Source organism: Miscanthus floridulus, chromosome 4 (assembly GCF_019320115.1).
Source record: "Miscanthus floridulus cultivar M001 chromosome 4, ASM1932011v1, whole genome shotgun sequence".
NCBI lineage: Eukaryota > Viridiplantae > Streptophyta > Magnoliopsida > Poales > Poaceae > Miscanthus > Miscanthus floridulus.
The window spans coordinates 122,683,126-122,700,400 of record NC_089583.1 but is presented as its reverse complement, the minus strand read 5'-3'; the positions used below and the strand labels follow the sequence as shown (position 1 = coordinate 122,700,400).

Below are 17,275 nucleotides of genomic sequence, written 5' to 3'. Positions count from 1 at the left end.
AAAAAAAACATGTTATGAAAAAAATAAATAAAAAAAATAAAAAAAATTGGATTGGCCGAGTGCCTCGCTAGCCTTGTTTGCCGAGTGTCAGGTGGGGAACACTCGGCCTACCCCCACTCGTATACTCCTCATCCGGCCGCACCCAGCCACACACGCACACACCTACGCGCGCCACACACGCACGCAGGCACACCCGCCCCCGGCCACCGCCGTCGGCCCCTGCGCCCGGCCCCGCCGGCCCTCAGGCTCGCACCCCTCTCGTCTCCTGCTGCCACGCGTATCGCCGCCATCGCTCCTCCGTCGCCTCCAGCAACGCATCCGCGACGGTGACGTCGAGCTGCTCCGGCATCTACCGATCCCACTTACGGAGTAACTCCTCATGATGCCCATTGAGCGAATCCAGTCGGCTCCGGCCTCGATGGCAGCAGATCTGGGCTCGGGGGCAGCGAATCCGGTTGGCCTACACCGGCTGCTCCGCGACGAGGCCTCCCAAGGTACGCGCGTGCCGCTGCTGAAGTGGTTGGACCGGTGGCTTCGCGGTCCACACCCTCATCTCTCATGCTGAGCGAATTCATGTCAAAGAGAGGGTTTTTGAGTTTCACCATTTTGTTAACTTAAACATTTTAATTAATTTGTCAGGCAAAGTGGTGCTTTTTATTATCTTTTTTTGTGTAATATTTCTGTTTGTTTATTTTCTTTACAGGCAAGTACTTCTATGCTTTGGGTTTTTCATGTACGGTTTATCATACTTCTTAAGCTTTAACAAATTATATTTTTTTTCTCTCACAACTCACATAGGTAGTGTTATTAGCAAGCTTTGATTGTTATTAGGGGGGGGGGGGGGGGGGGGGAAGCAGGGAGTATCTTGCAGCCAGCAGCATGAGTGTGATGCCGTGCAGGTGCGGCAGGTAAGGCTTTTCAACATAGGTACAGCTGGAGTTCTCTTAATTTTGGTGTTGTCTCGATGCCTAGTAAAAATTGGATCTGGGAAGTAAAGGTGATAACTTTGCTTCCGTTACTTGAATTTGAGACTGAAATTGGTCTAAGTTGCTAAATGATGAAGTTGAAGACAGAGTTTGTCAAGGAGTCTCCAACTCTTATTAGGATAAATAGCAAAAGCATGATTGATCTGCTGGTGCTTACTATGTAACCAGAACTTTGAGGGTTTATGAATACTTTATGTTTTACATGAAACAAAGCTGTTTAAAGGGGAAAAAACAATACAATTTATAAAGTCATTGCTCGCTCCGAATAACCACAAATCTCAGCCTAGTCCTAGTTTATGTTATAGAGTTTTATATTTATAACCTTTCTAATGCACCTCATATCCTCTGCTTTGCAGATAACAAATAATGGCGTTGTGAAGATCAGTTTCAATTGTTTATAGTGCCGTTCAGAAAGTTCTATCGCCTATAATGTGTTCACCCTCTATGACTCAGGCAATTTGACAGAGTACATGCAGGCAGGCGATGCATTCTTCCTCAGCCTGTGATCAGTAATGTAATTATGCGGGCTGTTCTTGTCTTTATCCATCTCAGGATTTGATATATGTTGGAGGTAGTACAATTTTGTGATTATTTGATAAATTATGTTCCATTTGTATTGTAGTCCTGTCAACAATTCATACTGTAGTCCCTGCCAAAAACAATATTGGTATGCTGAGAAAAAAAATTATTATTTTTTCTTTGGAAAATAGATTTGCCGAGTGTAATTCTCAAAAACACTCGGTAAATAATAATCCTTTGCCGAGTGTATTTTAGAAAAACACTCGGCAAATTACTTTTTTTTTTGCCGAGTGTCAAATTTGACACTCGGCAAACCATTTGCCGAGTGCACGATAAAAAACACTCGGCAAATAGCTGTTCGCTGACACTGTAGATGCCGTGTGCTGTTTGATGAGTGTTACACTCGGTAAAGCTTTTGCCGAGTGTTTTTTAATCTTTACCGAGTGTTGTGGCACACAGTCACTGTCTCCGGTAGTGGGTTGCCTGCCCTATGCCTGGATGTACGCACCACATGCGCTTCAGGAGAGGAACCTTCCTAGCAAGCGGTGCAAATTGACTTATGCAATGCATGCCCATGATACACCGACCAATTAGAGTGTGCGCTCGGTTGTATTCGTATCTATATATTTTTTAATACTAAAATAAATAAAGTTTTTTCTATCGCTTCTAAAACCTTCCTTTCTCACAAGAGCAACCGACCATGTTTATCTCGCAGTCGTAACAACACCTGGCCCGTGTCGAGTTCAATAACAGAACACAAGAGATTGTTGCTTGGGTTGGACAAGTTTCTCAAGATCTGAACCAAAAGGCCCCTAAGGTTGTTCCATGCTTGGTAAGGACGAACGGCCGGTTCAATATATGAGAAACAGTGCATTCCATAGAGAATGTATGAGCAGCAATTTGGATGTACCTGCTAGAGCTAGATCGATGAAGGTATATTCTTTGTACTTCGCATGAGATCGTCATTCGTGCCTAGCATACACTTCTGCACCTCCAAGCGGTGGCCATATGCAAATAAATACTGTAAAGTTAGCATCATGTGAAAAAAAATGTATATCGGCGCTTGCAACAGCACAATGTCCCCTCTTGTATTGTAAATATTCTGTATCACGCTTAGCTTGCATTGCGCTCCTAATTAAGTCCTAACTGCCAAGCCTCTCAGCTCTCTCGGCGTGCGTCCGCGCGTCTGAAACAAACAACAAAATGATCAGAGCAGGGAGGGAGGAGGAAAAAAAAAAAAGAATTCGTCCTCTGACCAATGAAGAAAAACTGATTGAATACTAGTGCAATTTGCGATTGGATCTAGGTAGCTAGGCACGATCGTGTTTGCATTGCATAATATAATAGTATATATATGGTGATGCCAATGGCAGCCAGCAGGCCAGTCCATCGTATATTTTTAATGCTCCAGCTCCAGCTCCAGCATGCTAATCACGTACTACGCCCACCATCCAGTATTCCAGACGCGAAATAATAATACTAAACCAAAGCTAGTCTGGCGTTTGAAAAGAAATTAAAAGAGTGAAATGTACCGTGGTGGATTTTTAAGCTCTTCTTACATTTTCATCTGGGTCCATGCATGCATGAACTCTCAGAGTGAGTGTGATTGTGATCTATCATGGATCATGCGGGTACCGTTGGTTTGAGATCCACGGTTACGGTTTTGGCGTATACATATACCGTTGATCTGAGATGTAACAGTTAACGAAAGTGATTGATGGATAAGCAAGCCTTGACAAGGAGATGACAGAATCAAATTACCGCGTGGACACAAAAAGTCACCGTCGTAGTCCTCATCTGATGGATGGCAATATGCAATGTCACCACAGGCCTGCCGGCGCCCACAGACAAAAAAAAGAGGAAGCAGCTGACAGGCACCTAAAAGGGAATGAAGTTGTCCAAGGTGCGTGAGATGGAGAAAGGAGCATGAGCATCCGAATTGAATCCATCCATGGCAAAATTCGCAGCACCAACCGTATCATGATACTAGTTGATAGGATAGGAGCACTCCGTTAACTGTCCAGCATCCATCGATCGACTTGTGTTGTGTGTCCGGCACTCCGGCTCCTCTCCTCTCCTCTCCTCTCCTCTCCTCGGCTCCTCCGCGTTGTACTCGTGTTGTTGCCTTGCCGGACTCGCATGGCATGCATGCTCTCGGACCTTCCTTTATTGCCTTGTCGCCGCAACGCAGCCAAGTCGTCAACCTCTCTTCATCCTTCCTTCCTCGCAGTTTCCGACTCGTAACGCTCGTCTCTTGCAGACCTCCAAACCGCATGTCCTCCACTCCTCCCTCCGTATCTCTCCCGGCCGGCCCTCGCTCTCTCTGCGGTCGGTCTTGTCTCTGCACGCGCTTGATTTGATTCCTCTGACGAGTGACGACGTCGCCGCCGGCCGCTCGTTCGCTCTTCCCCGGCCGCAACCAAGGTACACCTGACCTGAGCATTCCATGGACTTTCGCCTGTAGTGAATTTCGATTAGTTATGTTCCACCGGCCGGCCCCTACCCTGCTTGCTACGTCGTCGTCGTCATTCGGCTGTCCCCGTCACGAAGCAGGAGCAGGTACGGTAGGGGCGACGTCCTTTTCATGCGAGTTTCTTCTCCCTTCTGCTTCCCTCGGGACTCTGCTAGGCTGCTTCATCGTACCACTGCGTGCGTGCGTCAGTGCGTGTTTCTTGATTCCTGCTGTGCTGCTGGAGGTTGAGACCGCGCGCGATTTCTTTTTTCTTGTGCTTTCTTTCTTTCTTCTTTGTTTTGACCCTTTTTCTAGTCTTGCTGCCGCGGAACTCTGGCCAGCTCAGACTTGTGCTCGGTTTTGTATTCACAGCAAGAACGAGATTCAGTTTCCTGTACGTTTTATTCACCCGGCCACGATGCCTGACAAGTGAAAATAGCCTAGCCTGTTTGATATGCCTGCTGGAGACAACTGGATTATATTCAGATCAGTTCGAGATAGATCCAATTCATCGAATTTCTTCCTAGCCTATGTGCTCTCGCTGTGTAATCGGCTGCCCACGCCTACTTTTGGTTTATTCATTTCATTTGCTTGTAAATGTATTTCTGATGCAGTTCGTGTTGTATTCTGTACTGACAAAGGCTTTCACCTTTCGGGTTATTGTATATCTCTATCTGCTATGTTCATATTCAGTTCTGTACAGATTTCCCTTTGCAATGCAGTACCACAGTTATTGTATATATGCTATGCCTGTCAATTCTGAATGCTAAATTACTATGCTTTGTGCAGAAAGTACAATATTCTGACTGACACTCCCGGATCATTTCAATCCTTGCTCGTCTTTCAGGTGCAGCAGGCCTTTGAGAAGTAGCTAGCTAGTTTCAAGGCGCCTGGCAAAGACTGGCTTTAGAGCAGCAGGATGTACAGGGCTAAGAGGGCTGCTTCGCTCAAAGCGAAGCGCCGCGTTGGCAAGTATGAGCTCGGACGCACCATTGGGGAAGGAACATTTGCAAAGGTCCGGATCGCCAAGAACATGGAGAACGGGGATCATGTTGCTATCAAAATCCTTGACAAGGCAAAGGTTCACAAGAACAAACTAGCTGAACAGGTGAAGTGTTAAGACTCTGCATTCTATTTCCATAGATTTTCACTGCAAAATTAAAAAAAAGTATTTACAGTGAATTCCCTTCTGTTTGCGATATATATCTAGTGAGATAAAAGATAATTACTGATCCCACCCTCTCAACTGTATGGCAGATTAGGAGGGAAATCTGTACAATGAAGTTAATACAGCATCCCAATGTTGTTCGCCTGTATGAGGTAATAAAGCTTAAACTATATTATTTTTTCAGTATTACGTTTCTTGCATTGGAATGGGATGCACATCCAAGTCTACAGTTCATAACCATTTATTTGCATTGTTTTTGTTCCTTTTTTTATAACAGGTGATGGGAAGTAAAACAAGGATTTACATTGTGCTGGAGTTTGTTATGGGTGGAGAGCTCCATGATATCATTGTAAGCACTGTTGTATCATTGCCAATGCTTCCTCTGCCATGCTAGTTGCTAGCTGCTTTTGTAGCCTAAACTTTGCATGCAGAGACATTTAACATTTCCATGCTTTATATATATAGCACGTTTGCTTCTTTTCTCTACAATGTCCAAATTCACAATCAGGCCACAAGTGGAAGATTGAAGGAGGAGGAAGCACGTACATACTTTCAGCAGTTGATCAATGCTGTAGACTATTGCCACAGTAGGGGCGTGTACCACAGAGACTTGAAGGTGCAATGTTCATCCTTCGTTCTGCTCTTTGTTTGTATCATCAGTTATGATCAAGAAAATAGTATGAAATTTACATGTTGATTTTTCACGTATGCAGCTAGAGAATCTGTTACTTGATGTTGCTGGAAACCTCAAAATTTCAGATTTCGGGTTAAGTGCTTTATCAGACCAAGTGAAGGTACTATCAGACAAGATACTACAGAAATTATTGTGTTTTATTTCTTTCTTTCTATCTTTTGGTTTCACTGCATTTCACTAATTTACACCACAATCTTTAACTAATTCAATGCTAGCAGAATGATGGATTGCTGCATACTACATGTGGAACACCTAACTATGTTGCTCCAGAGGTAATATTTTTTTGTACATCTCTTCTTCTTCTTTTTGTTTTAACCAGAAATAGGTTTGCCTAATGCAGATTGATATCCAATATGTAGGTTATTGATGACAAAGGCTATGATGGTGCCCTTGCTGACCTTTGGTCTTGTGGGGTGATCCTTTTTGTGCTGCTCGCAGGATGTCTGCCTTTCGAGGATGACAACATCGCATCCCTTTATAAAAAGGTATGTACATGAAACTACTACTTCTTTGACCCCCCCCCCCCCCCCCCCCCCCCCCCCACCACCACCCCACACACACACACAAAAAACACCTGAAAAACTGACATTTTAGGATACATTTTCTTTTATTTTATCTCTGTTGCAGATCTCAGAAACTCAGTTTACATGTCCATCTTGGTTTTCTGCTGGAGCAAAGAGGCTGATCAACAGAATTCTGGATCCTAATCCTTCCACTGTAAGTCACTACTTAAATATGAATGTAGAAAAGAACAATTTTCATGAAGCACAAGTGACAGCTTGAAGTCAGTACTGGATGATTTTCAAGATAAACATTTTCACTCTTAGATCACCACTGCTTGTCAGTGCCTGTGTTGCTTGTGGAATTCTATCTTACTTGGTTTTTTATTGTTACTTTAACAGCGGATTACAATCCCTCAAGTACAAAAAGATCCATGGTTTAAAAAAGGTTACAAGCAACCTGTTTTCGATAAAACATTTCAAGCTAGTCTAGATGATGTTGATGCTGCCTTTGGAGACTCAGAGGTGAATTAATTGATTAAACCAGCTTATATCACTTAAAAGTATAAGCCTTTTGTGGTTGAAATAATATTATTAAGTTGACGGTGCCGTACATTTTTCAGGAACATCATGTGATTGAGGAAATTGACGGGCAACCAGCCTCGATGAATGCATTTGAGTTGATTTCAATGAACAAAGGGTTGAATCTGGATAATTTTTTTGAATCTGATAAGGTAAGGATATTTCAGTTTCAGTTGCAGAAGTGTGTATCATGAATCAGTTTATATCGCCTATATAATGTGTTTTACTATACACATTTTCTACAAAACAGTCTGAAATGTGCAATTGTGCTAATGAGCTCAATTTTACTAATCTCTGTCAGAAGTACAAGCGAGAAACACGATTCACATCACAGTGTCCTCCGAAAGAAATCATCAATAGAATAGAAGAAGCTGCTAAGCCACTTGGATTTGATGTCCAAAAGAAAAATTACAAGGTATGATGACTTGACTCTATTCCTCTTGAACTAATCCTGCAAAGCTTGAAGCAAATTTGAGTATCAATATATACAGTAATCTTTATCACCACCTACCAACAACACATAATTTTTTTCTCCCCCATTGTTCTTTTAGATGTTACTGGAAAACCCAACAGCAGGAAGAAAAGGAAATCTTAATGTTGAGACTGAGGTAAGGGAGAACACCCAACGATAAGAAAAAACTTTGGAAATAAAAGAGAATTATTAATTGAGATATTATCCTGTGGCATGTTTAGGTTTTCCAAGTGGCTCCATCGCTTCATGTGGTTGAGCTGAAGAAGGCAAAGGGAGATACTCTGGAGTTTCAAAATGTACTAATCTTACTCAAAATAGTTCAAATAGTCAATTCAGTATCTAAACTAACATCTACCATTCACAGTTCTACAAAACTCTGTCCACGGAGCTGAAGGACGTCGTTTGGGCGTGTGATGATGAAATCGAAGACAGAAGCTCCTCGCCATGAAACAGTTGCAGGCTTTCAGAACTTAGTGGGGGGCCGAGATGAGGGATATAGTGCTAGTTTTGCCTGTACATAGCTCTTGTTTGTTCCAACTCCAAAAGATAAAGTTTAGTGCCCAGTGTACATATAGGCTTCGCTAGACAATGCAGCAGAAGGTTTTCAGCGCCCAAGACCTGCTAATGATGGTCTGGAATGAATGAAGTGGTAGATGAAACATAGATCAGAAGGCTGGTTGAGTGGTTGCAGTGAAACACTGAATATGGTGTTGAGCTATTCATATTCATCGGTTCAATTTTCTCCAAATCTTTCTAGAATAGAATGATTGTTGTTAGTTGGTGAACCTTCAGGAAGAAATGGACCACCGTTACAGCCTGTGGTATCAATCTCAGTCAATGTTGCATCCAACAATACCTTGCGAACAAATGTAATGCATTGGATGTCTGAATCCATTTGTTTCAGTTGTAGCTCTAGATAACGATTTATTGTTTTGCCAATGCAATACACATGCGATCAAACAAGTTCCACGCACTACTCAGATCATAGTAAAAACGGTATAAGTTTCAAATGCAACCATGCCATGAAAGTGGGCATGCCTCAAGCTTTCACCGGGTTTTCTGCAAATTCCGCACCAGTAGCCTCCTTATCAGATGGTTTGTCTGAATCTAAGGCCTCGGGAACATTTGCACTCTTGAGGTCTTCCAGGATGCATGAGCTCCATTCAGAAAGCTGTTTCACAGACACATCGTCTGCGAAAGAACATATCAGATAATCAGTGAGAAAGCACTATGCATAAACACTGGTGAACAGCTGAGTGAAAAACAAGCAGCTTATATATGCTGATTCCATGGAGACAAATCTAACAGAAAGATTTGGGAGGAGTGCAAACCAAGCCTAGGGACAGTGTGGCCCTGAGGATGCCTTATGATGAGAGGCTCATCAAAGGCAGAAGCCAGCTCCTCGGAAGGTACCTTGAGCCAGTCCTTTTCTCCAATAAAGTGCACTGATTTCACCTTGATCGGGTCTTTGTAGGCAACATCGCAGATGCTTGGGTCCCTGAACTTGCTCCCAGATATTGAGACCATGAACTTAATTGGTGGATGATCACTCAGCACCTTGCCCTAAATTGCTCAGCTTAGTTACAACAATTAACTAAAATGGTTAAATTTACAATTTCGAAATTCTGTCAGAAGAGGGCTGGCGTTTCTATAGTACTGAAACTCGCAACTACCTAGTTATTGTTACCTTATAAGAATTTCTTTTTCTTTTGCAAGTTATCCTGTTTAAAAATAAGAGCTTTATTACATGGTAAGAGTTACAGATTCAGTGTTCTGTTTCTTGCTACTTTGTGCTATCTCTATAATTTTAGGTCACAAGTATTACAGAATTTAGGAGTAGAAATTACCTGTGCTTGGTAGCCTATCAAAAGGGCCGAAAGTGTTGCGCCCTGGAAAGAGGAATGGATACATAAGCTGCAAGAATCCACTTTATGCTCAACAAAGAAAAAAGCACAGGTTGAAAGACTGACAGCGCCCACATCATTCAGTAAGGCAGATCTGATTAGAAATTAGAGATCACGATCCAATCCGTTTCTACTGGCTTTCCTATGCAAGTGCTAGGGCCTCATAGATGTTCTATGTGTACAAGTTACAATCCTATCAGAGGTGCACCTTGGACAGAGAAATTAAGAGATTAATTAAACTTTACAGCAGCTCAAAAGGTGTAGTTCATTGCATTTCATCATTTCATATGTAAGCTTGGACCACAATTCTAGTTCATGCAGATATTATCATACACTAAGGAATCTCAGGAATAAACTCAAATCCCCCAAAAGATTGAAACATTCAATTCTCAGGTGCTCAGTAAAAAGCAACTTCTGGTTTCCATTTTTACCTGGGAGAATCCGAGCAGGCCATCAAAAGGTCCATTTTTCACCATGTAATCACATAGATATGAAATGCACTCATCGAGATTTGTGTATTCAGTGAATTCCTGTGTGGAAAAACATGCAAGAAATGGAGTGTTTCGGCACATAGGAACAAAAAAAAAGGAGTGGTCATATCTGGCATGAATAGCTAAGGCATAGATGGTGATCAAACTGTAGCTGAAATATAACTCAGGTATCAGAATGCCATGAGAAGAGGTGATTTCAGTTTGGTTCCAACTAAAGCACTAACCTTATTGAACTGGAACCACTCAAAGTACGGCGGCGGAAATATGCCCTCTATCTCTGACTTTCCACCAGCTGGGAACATGCCATCAGGGAAGACCTGAAAAAACAGAAACGAAAGATGTTCAAGAACAAAAACAAAGGAAACCGGTTAGATCAGATCATTGAATCCAGCATAGAACCATCTCAAACTGCTGAAATATGGAAGGGTGCCATTTGCTGATCTGCTTCTTCAAAAAACTGCCGCTTGTGCGGAAGCCATGCAGGCACAGCACCTTGGTTCTCTTGTCCTGCTCCATGGGCTCAACCCTCCCAAGCACAGCGTAAGTTTAGACAAACACAAGAAACCTGAGGCCTTAAGAAGACCTGGAGGACGTGTGGTAGCTGGTACCTACCACTCCAGGGCTGCATGTCGCTTTCACGTTTCACCCAACAACAAATAGTTGCAAACTAACCAGCGCAGAAAAGGACGAGACTGCATTTCACTTGACTTAGCACAAAGAGCATCTTAAATACTCCACGTCATGCATCTTAAACCAACAATACGAATCCCCAGTTTGGAATAAATTTGCACTAAGCTCAAAGAGCATCTGCCACGGTAACTAAAAATCATCGCAACAGGCCATACATTGATACTAACAGAGTGAAGCAGAAGTTGATGTGTGAGTTGGAGGGGGAGGGGGAGGGGGTGGGGGTAGAGGGAGGGGGGAATATAAGGGCCAGTTTAGTTCCACCCCATTTTGCAAATTTTTTCAAGATTCCCCGTCACATCGAATCTTTAGATGCATGCATGAAGTATTAAATATAAATAAAAAATAAAACTAATTACACAGTTTAGACGAAATCCACGAGACGAATCTTTTAAGCCTAATTAGACTATGATTGGACATTATTTGTCAAATAACAACGAAAATGCTACAGTAACACTTTGCCAAAAATTTTGGCATCCAAACAAGCTCTAACTACATATGGTTTCAACTGCAATCAAGACACAGCAGGGAGGGCAATCATTACAGGTTCACATGAAACAACATTTCTGAAAACACAAGGGAAGAACAAAGCAGAAACTACATTGCCTTTCAGCAACTACAACTAGCAGAATGTTTCACTGGAAGTCGATGAAATAAGAGTTGCATCTTGACTAATATGCAATGCCCAATCTTCTCCGTCTTCGGATTATGGTTCTGTGGCTCACTTGGCCATCATGACCTTGACAAACTCCTCATAGTTGATCTGACCATCACCATCCACATCAGCCTCACGGATCATCTCATCCACCTCCTCATCAGTTAGCTTCTCACCAAGATTTGTCATGACATGGCGGAGCTCGGCAGCGGAGATGAAGCCGTTTTGGTCCTTGTCAAACACACGGAAGGCCTCCTTGAGCTCTTCCTCAGAGTCCGTGTCCTTCATCTTGCGAGCCATAAGGTTGAGAAACTCTGGAAAATCAATGGTGCCGTTGCCATCAGCATCGACCTCATTGATCATGTCCTGGAGCTCAGCCTCTGTAGGGTTTTGCCCCAGTGAACGCATGACAGTTCCCAGCTCCTTGGTCGTGATGCAACCTGTACAAGATACGCACAACCATTTCTGTAATTATAACTAGGAAATAAATAGTGACTGAAGAGAGAAATAATTCGGCACGTTAGGGGGGGAATCAAGATGTCAAAAGGGGAAATATTAGTCAAAAAGTTTGAAATGCTATGTGGAAAGCAGGGCAGTTTCTAAGTGGTAAATCATCTGCTTTTGACCGAGCATGCGTAGCAACAGGAACTGAACCAATCAGGGCGCTGAGCGTTACCGTTTTCACAAACAGAAATCAGTCCAAGATTTCCTTTTCTGGGTCAACTACTGCACAGTATGACTATGGAACAAGGTATTGACACACGCATAGGGGGAAAAAACAAGGTTCAAAGTTGAAGCTGGATCACATAATTACTAGCAAATTACTTACACAAACTGAACTGAGAACAATTTTTAACCCTCTCCAAACTCCGGTAATCCTGGATCGTGAGAACCTAACAAATTGAAAAAAGGTTCGGTAGCAATCAGCCTGCTGCAACCTCATCGTGCTACACTGCTCACGCGGCCAAGCCCAACGAGCAAGACTGGGTCAGAGGCTAAACTGCTCTCAGAAGAAAAGAAAAAAAACCTGGCACATCTCGCAGGATTCAAGCGTAGTAACGATCCAAACAAACAGAGAACGACATGATTTGCCAGTCAAAGCAGCAGATAAGCCTTAGGTCCACATCGCCGATTCCGCCACTAATAATAGGGACAAATGCACACGACAGCGACGCGATCGAGCCCCGCCGCGGACTCAGTACAGATCCGAGCTGGATCGGATCTACCCCCGTCTAAACAGACTTGCGGGCGGCAATGCCACTACGCAGGCAGCCGCGCACGTTGAACATCTCCACGGAGGCCAGATCCGAAGGAACACGGAGAGAGAGAGAGGATGAGGAGAGGGAACCTTACCATCCCCGTCCTTGTCGAAGAGGCTAAAGGCCTCCTTGAACTCGGCGATCTGGTCGTCGGTGAGCTGGTCCGCCATGGGCGCGGTGGTGGGGAGGGATCAGATCGATCGGAGCGGGAAGCGGGGAGTGGATCAGGGACGGGCGAGGAAGAAATGGCTCGGAGCGTTCAGTGGCGTGGCGTCCGCTGGAATTTTCCTTCTCACGATTTATACGAGCTTCCACTAGACGTGGCCGTCACATTCGGCAACGTCCAAAATTTTTTTTCCCAAACTACCCCTGGGGCTTTTCTTTTGCAAACTTTATTTAGTAGACTAGTACTGCCATGATGATTAATTTATGCACATAATGCTCAGAGATACATAGCATAATTTATGTGATAGTACTCCCCTATTCCTAAAGGAATGTTATGATCTTCCATTTATGCAAATCTAGCAAAAATTGTAACTCCATCGTCCGAACTCCAAATCCTGGGTGTGTATATATATATATATATGTGTCCTGAAATGGAAGTCATTCGATATCAACTTTTGGTCTTTCTTGAAAGACCAGGCAAGAATCCTAGCTAGTAATAATCTATGATCGTTTTAGCCGAAACGAACAAGCTGATGATCCTTGCATATGCGAACCAAATGAGCTACAATAACTCATCCATATGGATTATATTGGAATCCCAAGTTTTTTCTAGTGTTTTCCTACAATTCGAAGGGGCATATTAACATCTCCTTTTTTTACAACATTTAAGTGTCAACAAAATTCTTGGACGCTAAACATCAAATTCAAATACTAAGAATCTCTCTCTCTCTCTCTCATCCACTTTTATCTTCGGCAAAAGTTGAGTACAACAATGGCAGCATATATTTTATCCCAAAACATTTAAGAATCTAAATCGCTAGGATGTTAAGAATTTGGCATATACACATTATTTGTACCCCAAACCACTAATGAAATCTTGTTGAAAAACTCCATGTGCCTTTAAGGGGATGGTTAGGATGTTTTTTTTTGCCACATTCAAGCACTAGTCAGTTTGCATGGGCATCATCTCGATGGAAGTATAAGATCATTTTTTACGAAAAGGATGTAAGGGGACTAGCCCACCAACTTCTTATAGGCTTATTATGTGGTACTCATGAGAGCTGGTTTAACATGAATCATCAATGAAATTTAGGATTTTTAAACAAAATGATTAAATTCCACAGTAAAAGCTAGTATTATCAAGGAGATATAAGAAATTTGGTCATTTTGGTAAATTTGGAACAACTCCGTTAAGTGAGGTCAGCGACTTTTGCCGGACGATGCGAACACGTGGGGCCCTAAGCTAAGGAATCTGGATTATGGAGGGTAGTTGGCTTTTTTCAAACGAGGGAAATGACGTATATAGCCTCCACGCGGTTGCGACGCGGAGCGCCCAAAATTCCAATCAGTTCTCAAAGGAACCCTTCGATTTGTAAGCTATTCGGATGTTGGCCACGTCTAGTGCTCGTGGGGCTTTCGATATTCAATCAATTTCTGAGATCCGGCCCAACTGGCCCTGGAATTTTCTTGAGCGCTAGCAGTAGTCGATCACTCAATAATAAGCTTAGAAAATGCCAGACCACAGTAGTAAAATCCTCCACCATTTGCACATGTCAATAGCAGGCCTGAGACTGACATCCTACTGTCCCGGCACTAAGCCGTCAAATTATCATTATCCAAAGAAATTTGAAGAATCAGAATGCTAAGCTAATAGCTAAAAAAAAAGATTCACATGGATTTGCACCCCACCTCTTTAGTTCATCAGATGAACGAATTATGCAGGAGAGGAGCTTCTAAACCTGAATGAACTGCCAAGTTCATCAACGCTAGGCTATAGTTGCCGGCCGGCTCAGAGATGAGCTTGTCGGCAGCACCAGGCCCGCGGGTCAGGTTACCGCTCGATGGCCTTGTACAGGACGCAGGTCACTTACTTGGAGCGGAACCTGTGGGTTGTAGCCGAGGGCCCACCAGCGGCTGTGCGCCCAGCCCTTCTCGATGTAGAGATGGTCGAGGACGACGTGCCTCGGCCTCGCGCAGCCTTCTTCCGAGCTCCGAGAATTCAGCACGCCGAGGTAGAGCTGGGCCGGCAGCTGAGGAGGCTCCTTGGCGAACTCCTTTCGCCAGGAACATGGAAAACCGTAGCTGAGTCCGGGGAGGGGAGGAGCCATGAGCTCAGATACACTTTCCACACACTTTCAGGAATGAAGTCCTGCATGATGCAAAAAAGGAGTAAGATTTTTTTTTTTTTTGAAGAATCAAACAGCTAGCCAGCCGAGTTTTACACAAAAGAAGGTACATGCAGTGAGCAGTCGACTTGGTGTAATTGAAACCATTCTTCTTCTTCTTTTGAAGAAAAAATTGAAACCATTCTTTACAGATGGTCTTTCCACAGTATATCTTTTCGGTTCTTTTCCTGTAACAATCTAGAAGTCTAAATTGTGAGTTCGTTTAATTTGGGTTTCTCTCCAGCAAAAGTTCAGTGAGCAATTAGTTTAATGTCAGTTAATTGGTCTGTAATAATCAACAAAGGATGACTACAATATTATAACATTCAGACAAACGGACTTGACCGGCTATTATATCATGTGTAAATGGTACATTTCCATATGCATTCTGCCTGATTCTTGTGGTTAAGTATATGCTTAATCTATATAAACACAGAACACTAATAGCAGCATGTTGAGTTCAGTAAAGCTCAAATTCAAACACACAGTAAGTGGAGTCAGATATTCAGTGTGAAAGGGAGAATACTTACATGGACATCTACTAGGTTCACAATCTGACCCATATTGTCGGTTTCGCAGGGAAGATCGGGTATAAATCTTGTTTCCTCCATCTACAATGAATCTATAAACGGTGAACTCCAGATGAAAGCATCAGCAGAATGGTGTGATCTTTTCCGGATTTCTCAACAGGTTTTCCTGTCATGTCATGTATATAGTTAACAGTCAGAATAAACTCTCTTCTATTGATAAGTTTCAGGAGGCATAGGATAAAATGGAAGACATATATATTTCTGTCTGACTGTACTTTGACGTCCACTTGTCCCATGATCCTTCTACAATAGATATTTCTCCCCTCCAAGAGTCCACGTAAGCAACGTGGGAATTTCTTTTGAGGTGGGCCATCAGAATCCTCCTGTTGTTGATTCATCAATATCTGGTTGAACATTGGAGGAGGGTACTTCTGCAGCTCTTTGCAACGGAGTTACAGGACTCTGAAATATCAAATACTCCAATTAATTTTACCAGAGAAAAAATGATATATAGATCAGAGAATCCTGCATGTTATGAGATAGTAGAATGCTACAAATGAATCATAGAAGTATAATAAGCAGGCCTTGGAAAATTTGCTAATGAATTGGCAAAGCTGCATTGTTCCACCAAAATCTGAATAACACAAAAATCAATGTCCACGTGTATACATACACTCTGCAACATTGTTAACATCAATAAAAACTAGATTTTAGCCGATTAAGAGGTTACAATACACGCATAAAAAGTATCATATCAGTAGCCTTAATTTTCATTTTTTCATAACAACGCAATAATAATAGGAGGACGCACACCATCTCATACATATTGTTGTCCCTATGAAAAGTCTTTTTTTTTCCCTGCCAAATCTTTGATCCCTTGGTAAGAAAACACTAAAAGGGCCTACATTCTTGGATACAGCCATTGTCTACTATGAAAATCTAAAAACTTAATAATTACGTTAAATAAAACTAAGGGAGTGATGATGATACACTAGTAGTAAACCCATGTTATCATAAGCTCAAGAGCAAAAGAAAAACCCTGCTTGTACAGTGGGAAAACAAAAAACCCTGGTATACTTGTACAGGATTGACGTGCTAGCCCCCTTTTTCAGACATATACAGAGATTATTCGCCCTGTCGTTGGGCTTGTTTTGGACTTATAAGCTATGACTTGAAAGTACTGTTGGCCTGGGGTTGGTGGTGAAATAGAAAAATACTAGTTCGTTGGACTGAATAAGCCATGGCTTATAAGCCAAAATTACGACCAAATGAACATGTTGATTATCCTGCTGGGCAACATTAGAGTGTCAGAGACATAAGGCTGAACATTCTAGTTAGTTAATGCCTTGCGCATCATCATGCATGTTCTGAGCTCGTCAAAACACACAACAATCCTCGCACCATGAACTAGCGCAGCCATCAGCCAAATTAAACGAGCTCGCAACAAAAACCAAAAACATTCCAGGCCAAACGCCCCGGACCAGAACGGACACAAATCCCAAGCGATCAACTACGTACACTGCGTCGTGGCGATGAGGAACGCCGGCCGGCCGAGCCAAATAATTCGAATTCGAGGAGGCGAGGCGTAATCATAGCATTTCATATGTGATGAATCTATGAGAAGGCCGGCGATCTGACCTGGGGCACGAACATCCGCGGCGAATGCGGCCTCGGCGGGCTCGTCGGCGGGGACGACGACGAGCCGCCGCCGCGGACGTAGCCCGCGGAGGAGGAGGAGGCGCGGCGCACGTGGTTGCCGTCGTCCATGTCGGCGTCCGCGAGGTCTTCCGCCCGGCCGCTCGCATTGCCCATCTCTGGCCTGGCCTGGGGATCCCGCGGAGGCACGCCTGCCTGCCGCGGGATGCGTGCTTGCTTCTCTTGCGCCGTGCCGTGCTTGTGCGTGCATCTGCGGGACCCACGCTCCGACGCATGCATTCACGCGACTCCGCCGGGAGTGCCGACCGCGTGCACGCCAAAGTTCGTGGGCTCACTTTTTATTTCTTCTCAGCCATAAAATCTTTCGGTCCACGTAGGAAGGAGCGGCTG

At 43.4% G+C, this 17,275-nt stretch overlaps 2 protein-coding genes and 1 pseudogene across 7 annotated transcripts; 1 reads left to right on the top strand and 2 right to left on the bottom strand.

Annotated features, from left to right (window-relative positions):
* Window positions 1–3,407: 3,407 nt before the first annotated feature.
* LOC136550613 (CBL-interacting protein kinase 31-like) lies at window positions 3,408–8,265 on the top strand. 6 transcript variants are annotated; one of them, XM_066542253.1, is made up of 15 exons: window positions 3,411–3,929; window positions 4,805–5,065; window positions 5,215–5,277; window positions 5,403–5,474; window positions 5,634–5,741; window positions 5,839–5,919; window positions 6,038–6,091; window positions 6,179–6,304; window positions 6,447–6,536; window positions 6,722–6,844; window positions 6,943–7,053; window positions 7,203–7,316; window positions 7,453–7,509; window positions 7,595–7,669; window positions 7,738–8,265. In XM_066542253.1, the coding sequence occupies exons 2-15, from the start codon at window positions 4,877–4,879 to the stop codon at window positions 7,819–7,821; spliced, it is 1,347 nt and encodes a 448-aa protein (XP_066398350.1). In that variant the 5' UTR covers window positions 3,411–3,929; window positions 4,805–4,876; the 3' UTR covers window positions 7,822–8,265. The 6 variants fall into 6 exon arrangements, with proteins under 6 accessions (XP_066398346.1, XP_066398350.1, XP_066398348.1 ...); XM_066542249.1 differs by having other exon boundaries at window positions 3,408–3,929; window positions 7,595–8,265; XM_066542251.1 differs by lacking the exon at window positions 3,411–3,929 and adding an exon at window positions 3,935–4,064 and having other exon boundaries at window positions 7,595–8,265.
* On the bottom strand, window positions 8,256–12,657 carry LOC136549254 (uncharacterized). The gene is made up of 9 exons (XM_066540492.1): window positions 12,464–12,657; window positions 11,181–11,550; window positions 11,000–11,021; window positions 10,168–10,308; window positions 9,993–10,085; window positions 9,709–9,807; window positions 9,221–9,262; window positions 8,705–8,936; window positions 8,256–8,564 (listed from the first exon to the last, which is right to left on the bottom strand). The coding sequence occupies exons 1-9, from the start codon at window positions 12,537–12,539 to the stop codon at window positions 8,413–8,415; spliced, it is 1,227 nt and encodes a 408-aa protein (XP_066396589.1). The 5' UTR covers window positions 12,540–12,657; the 3' UTR covers window positions 8,256–8,412.
* Window positions 12,658–14,365: 1,708 nt separating this feature from the next.
* Window positions 14,366–17,164, bottom strand: LOC136550615 (SNF1-related protein kinase regulatory subunit beta-1-like; annotated as a pseudogene).
* Between the last annotated feature and the right edge of the window lie 111 nt (window positions 17,165–17,275).

Bases quoted from the DNA above. Each gene is read 5' to 3' on its own strand.
- LOC136550613 (XM_066542249.1), top strand. From the start codon at position 4,877: ATGTACAGGGCTAAGAGGGCTGCTTCGCTCAAAGCGAAGCGCCGCGTT. The intron at 5,742-5,838 runs GTGCAATGTTCA...TCACGTATGCAG, and splicing joins TGTACCACAGAGACTTGAAG to CTAGAGAATCTGTTACTTGA. The intron at 6,305-6,446 runs GTATGTACATGA...TCTCTGTTGCAG, and splicing joins TCGCATCCCTTTATAAAAAG to ATCTCAGAAACTCAGTTTAC.
- LOC136549254 (XM_066540492.1), bottom strand. From the start codon at position 12,539: ATGGCGGACCAGCTCACCGACGACCAGATCGCCGAGTTCAAGGAGGCC. The intron at 10,086-10,167 runs GTTCTATGCTGG...CTGTTTTTTCAG, and splicing joins TATTTCAGCAGTTTGAGATG to GTCTTCCCTGATGGCATGTT. The intron at 8,565-8,704 runs GTTTGCACTCCT...GTTCTTTCGCAG, and splicing joins CCACACTGTCCCTAGGCTTG to ACGATGTGTCTGTGAAACAG.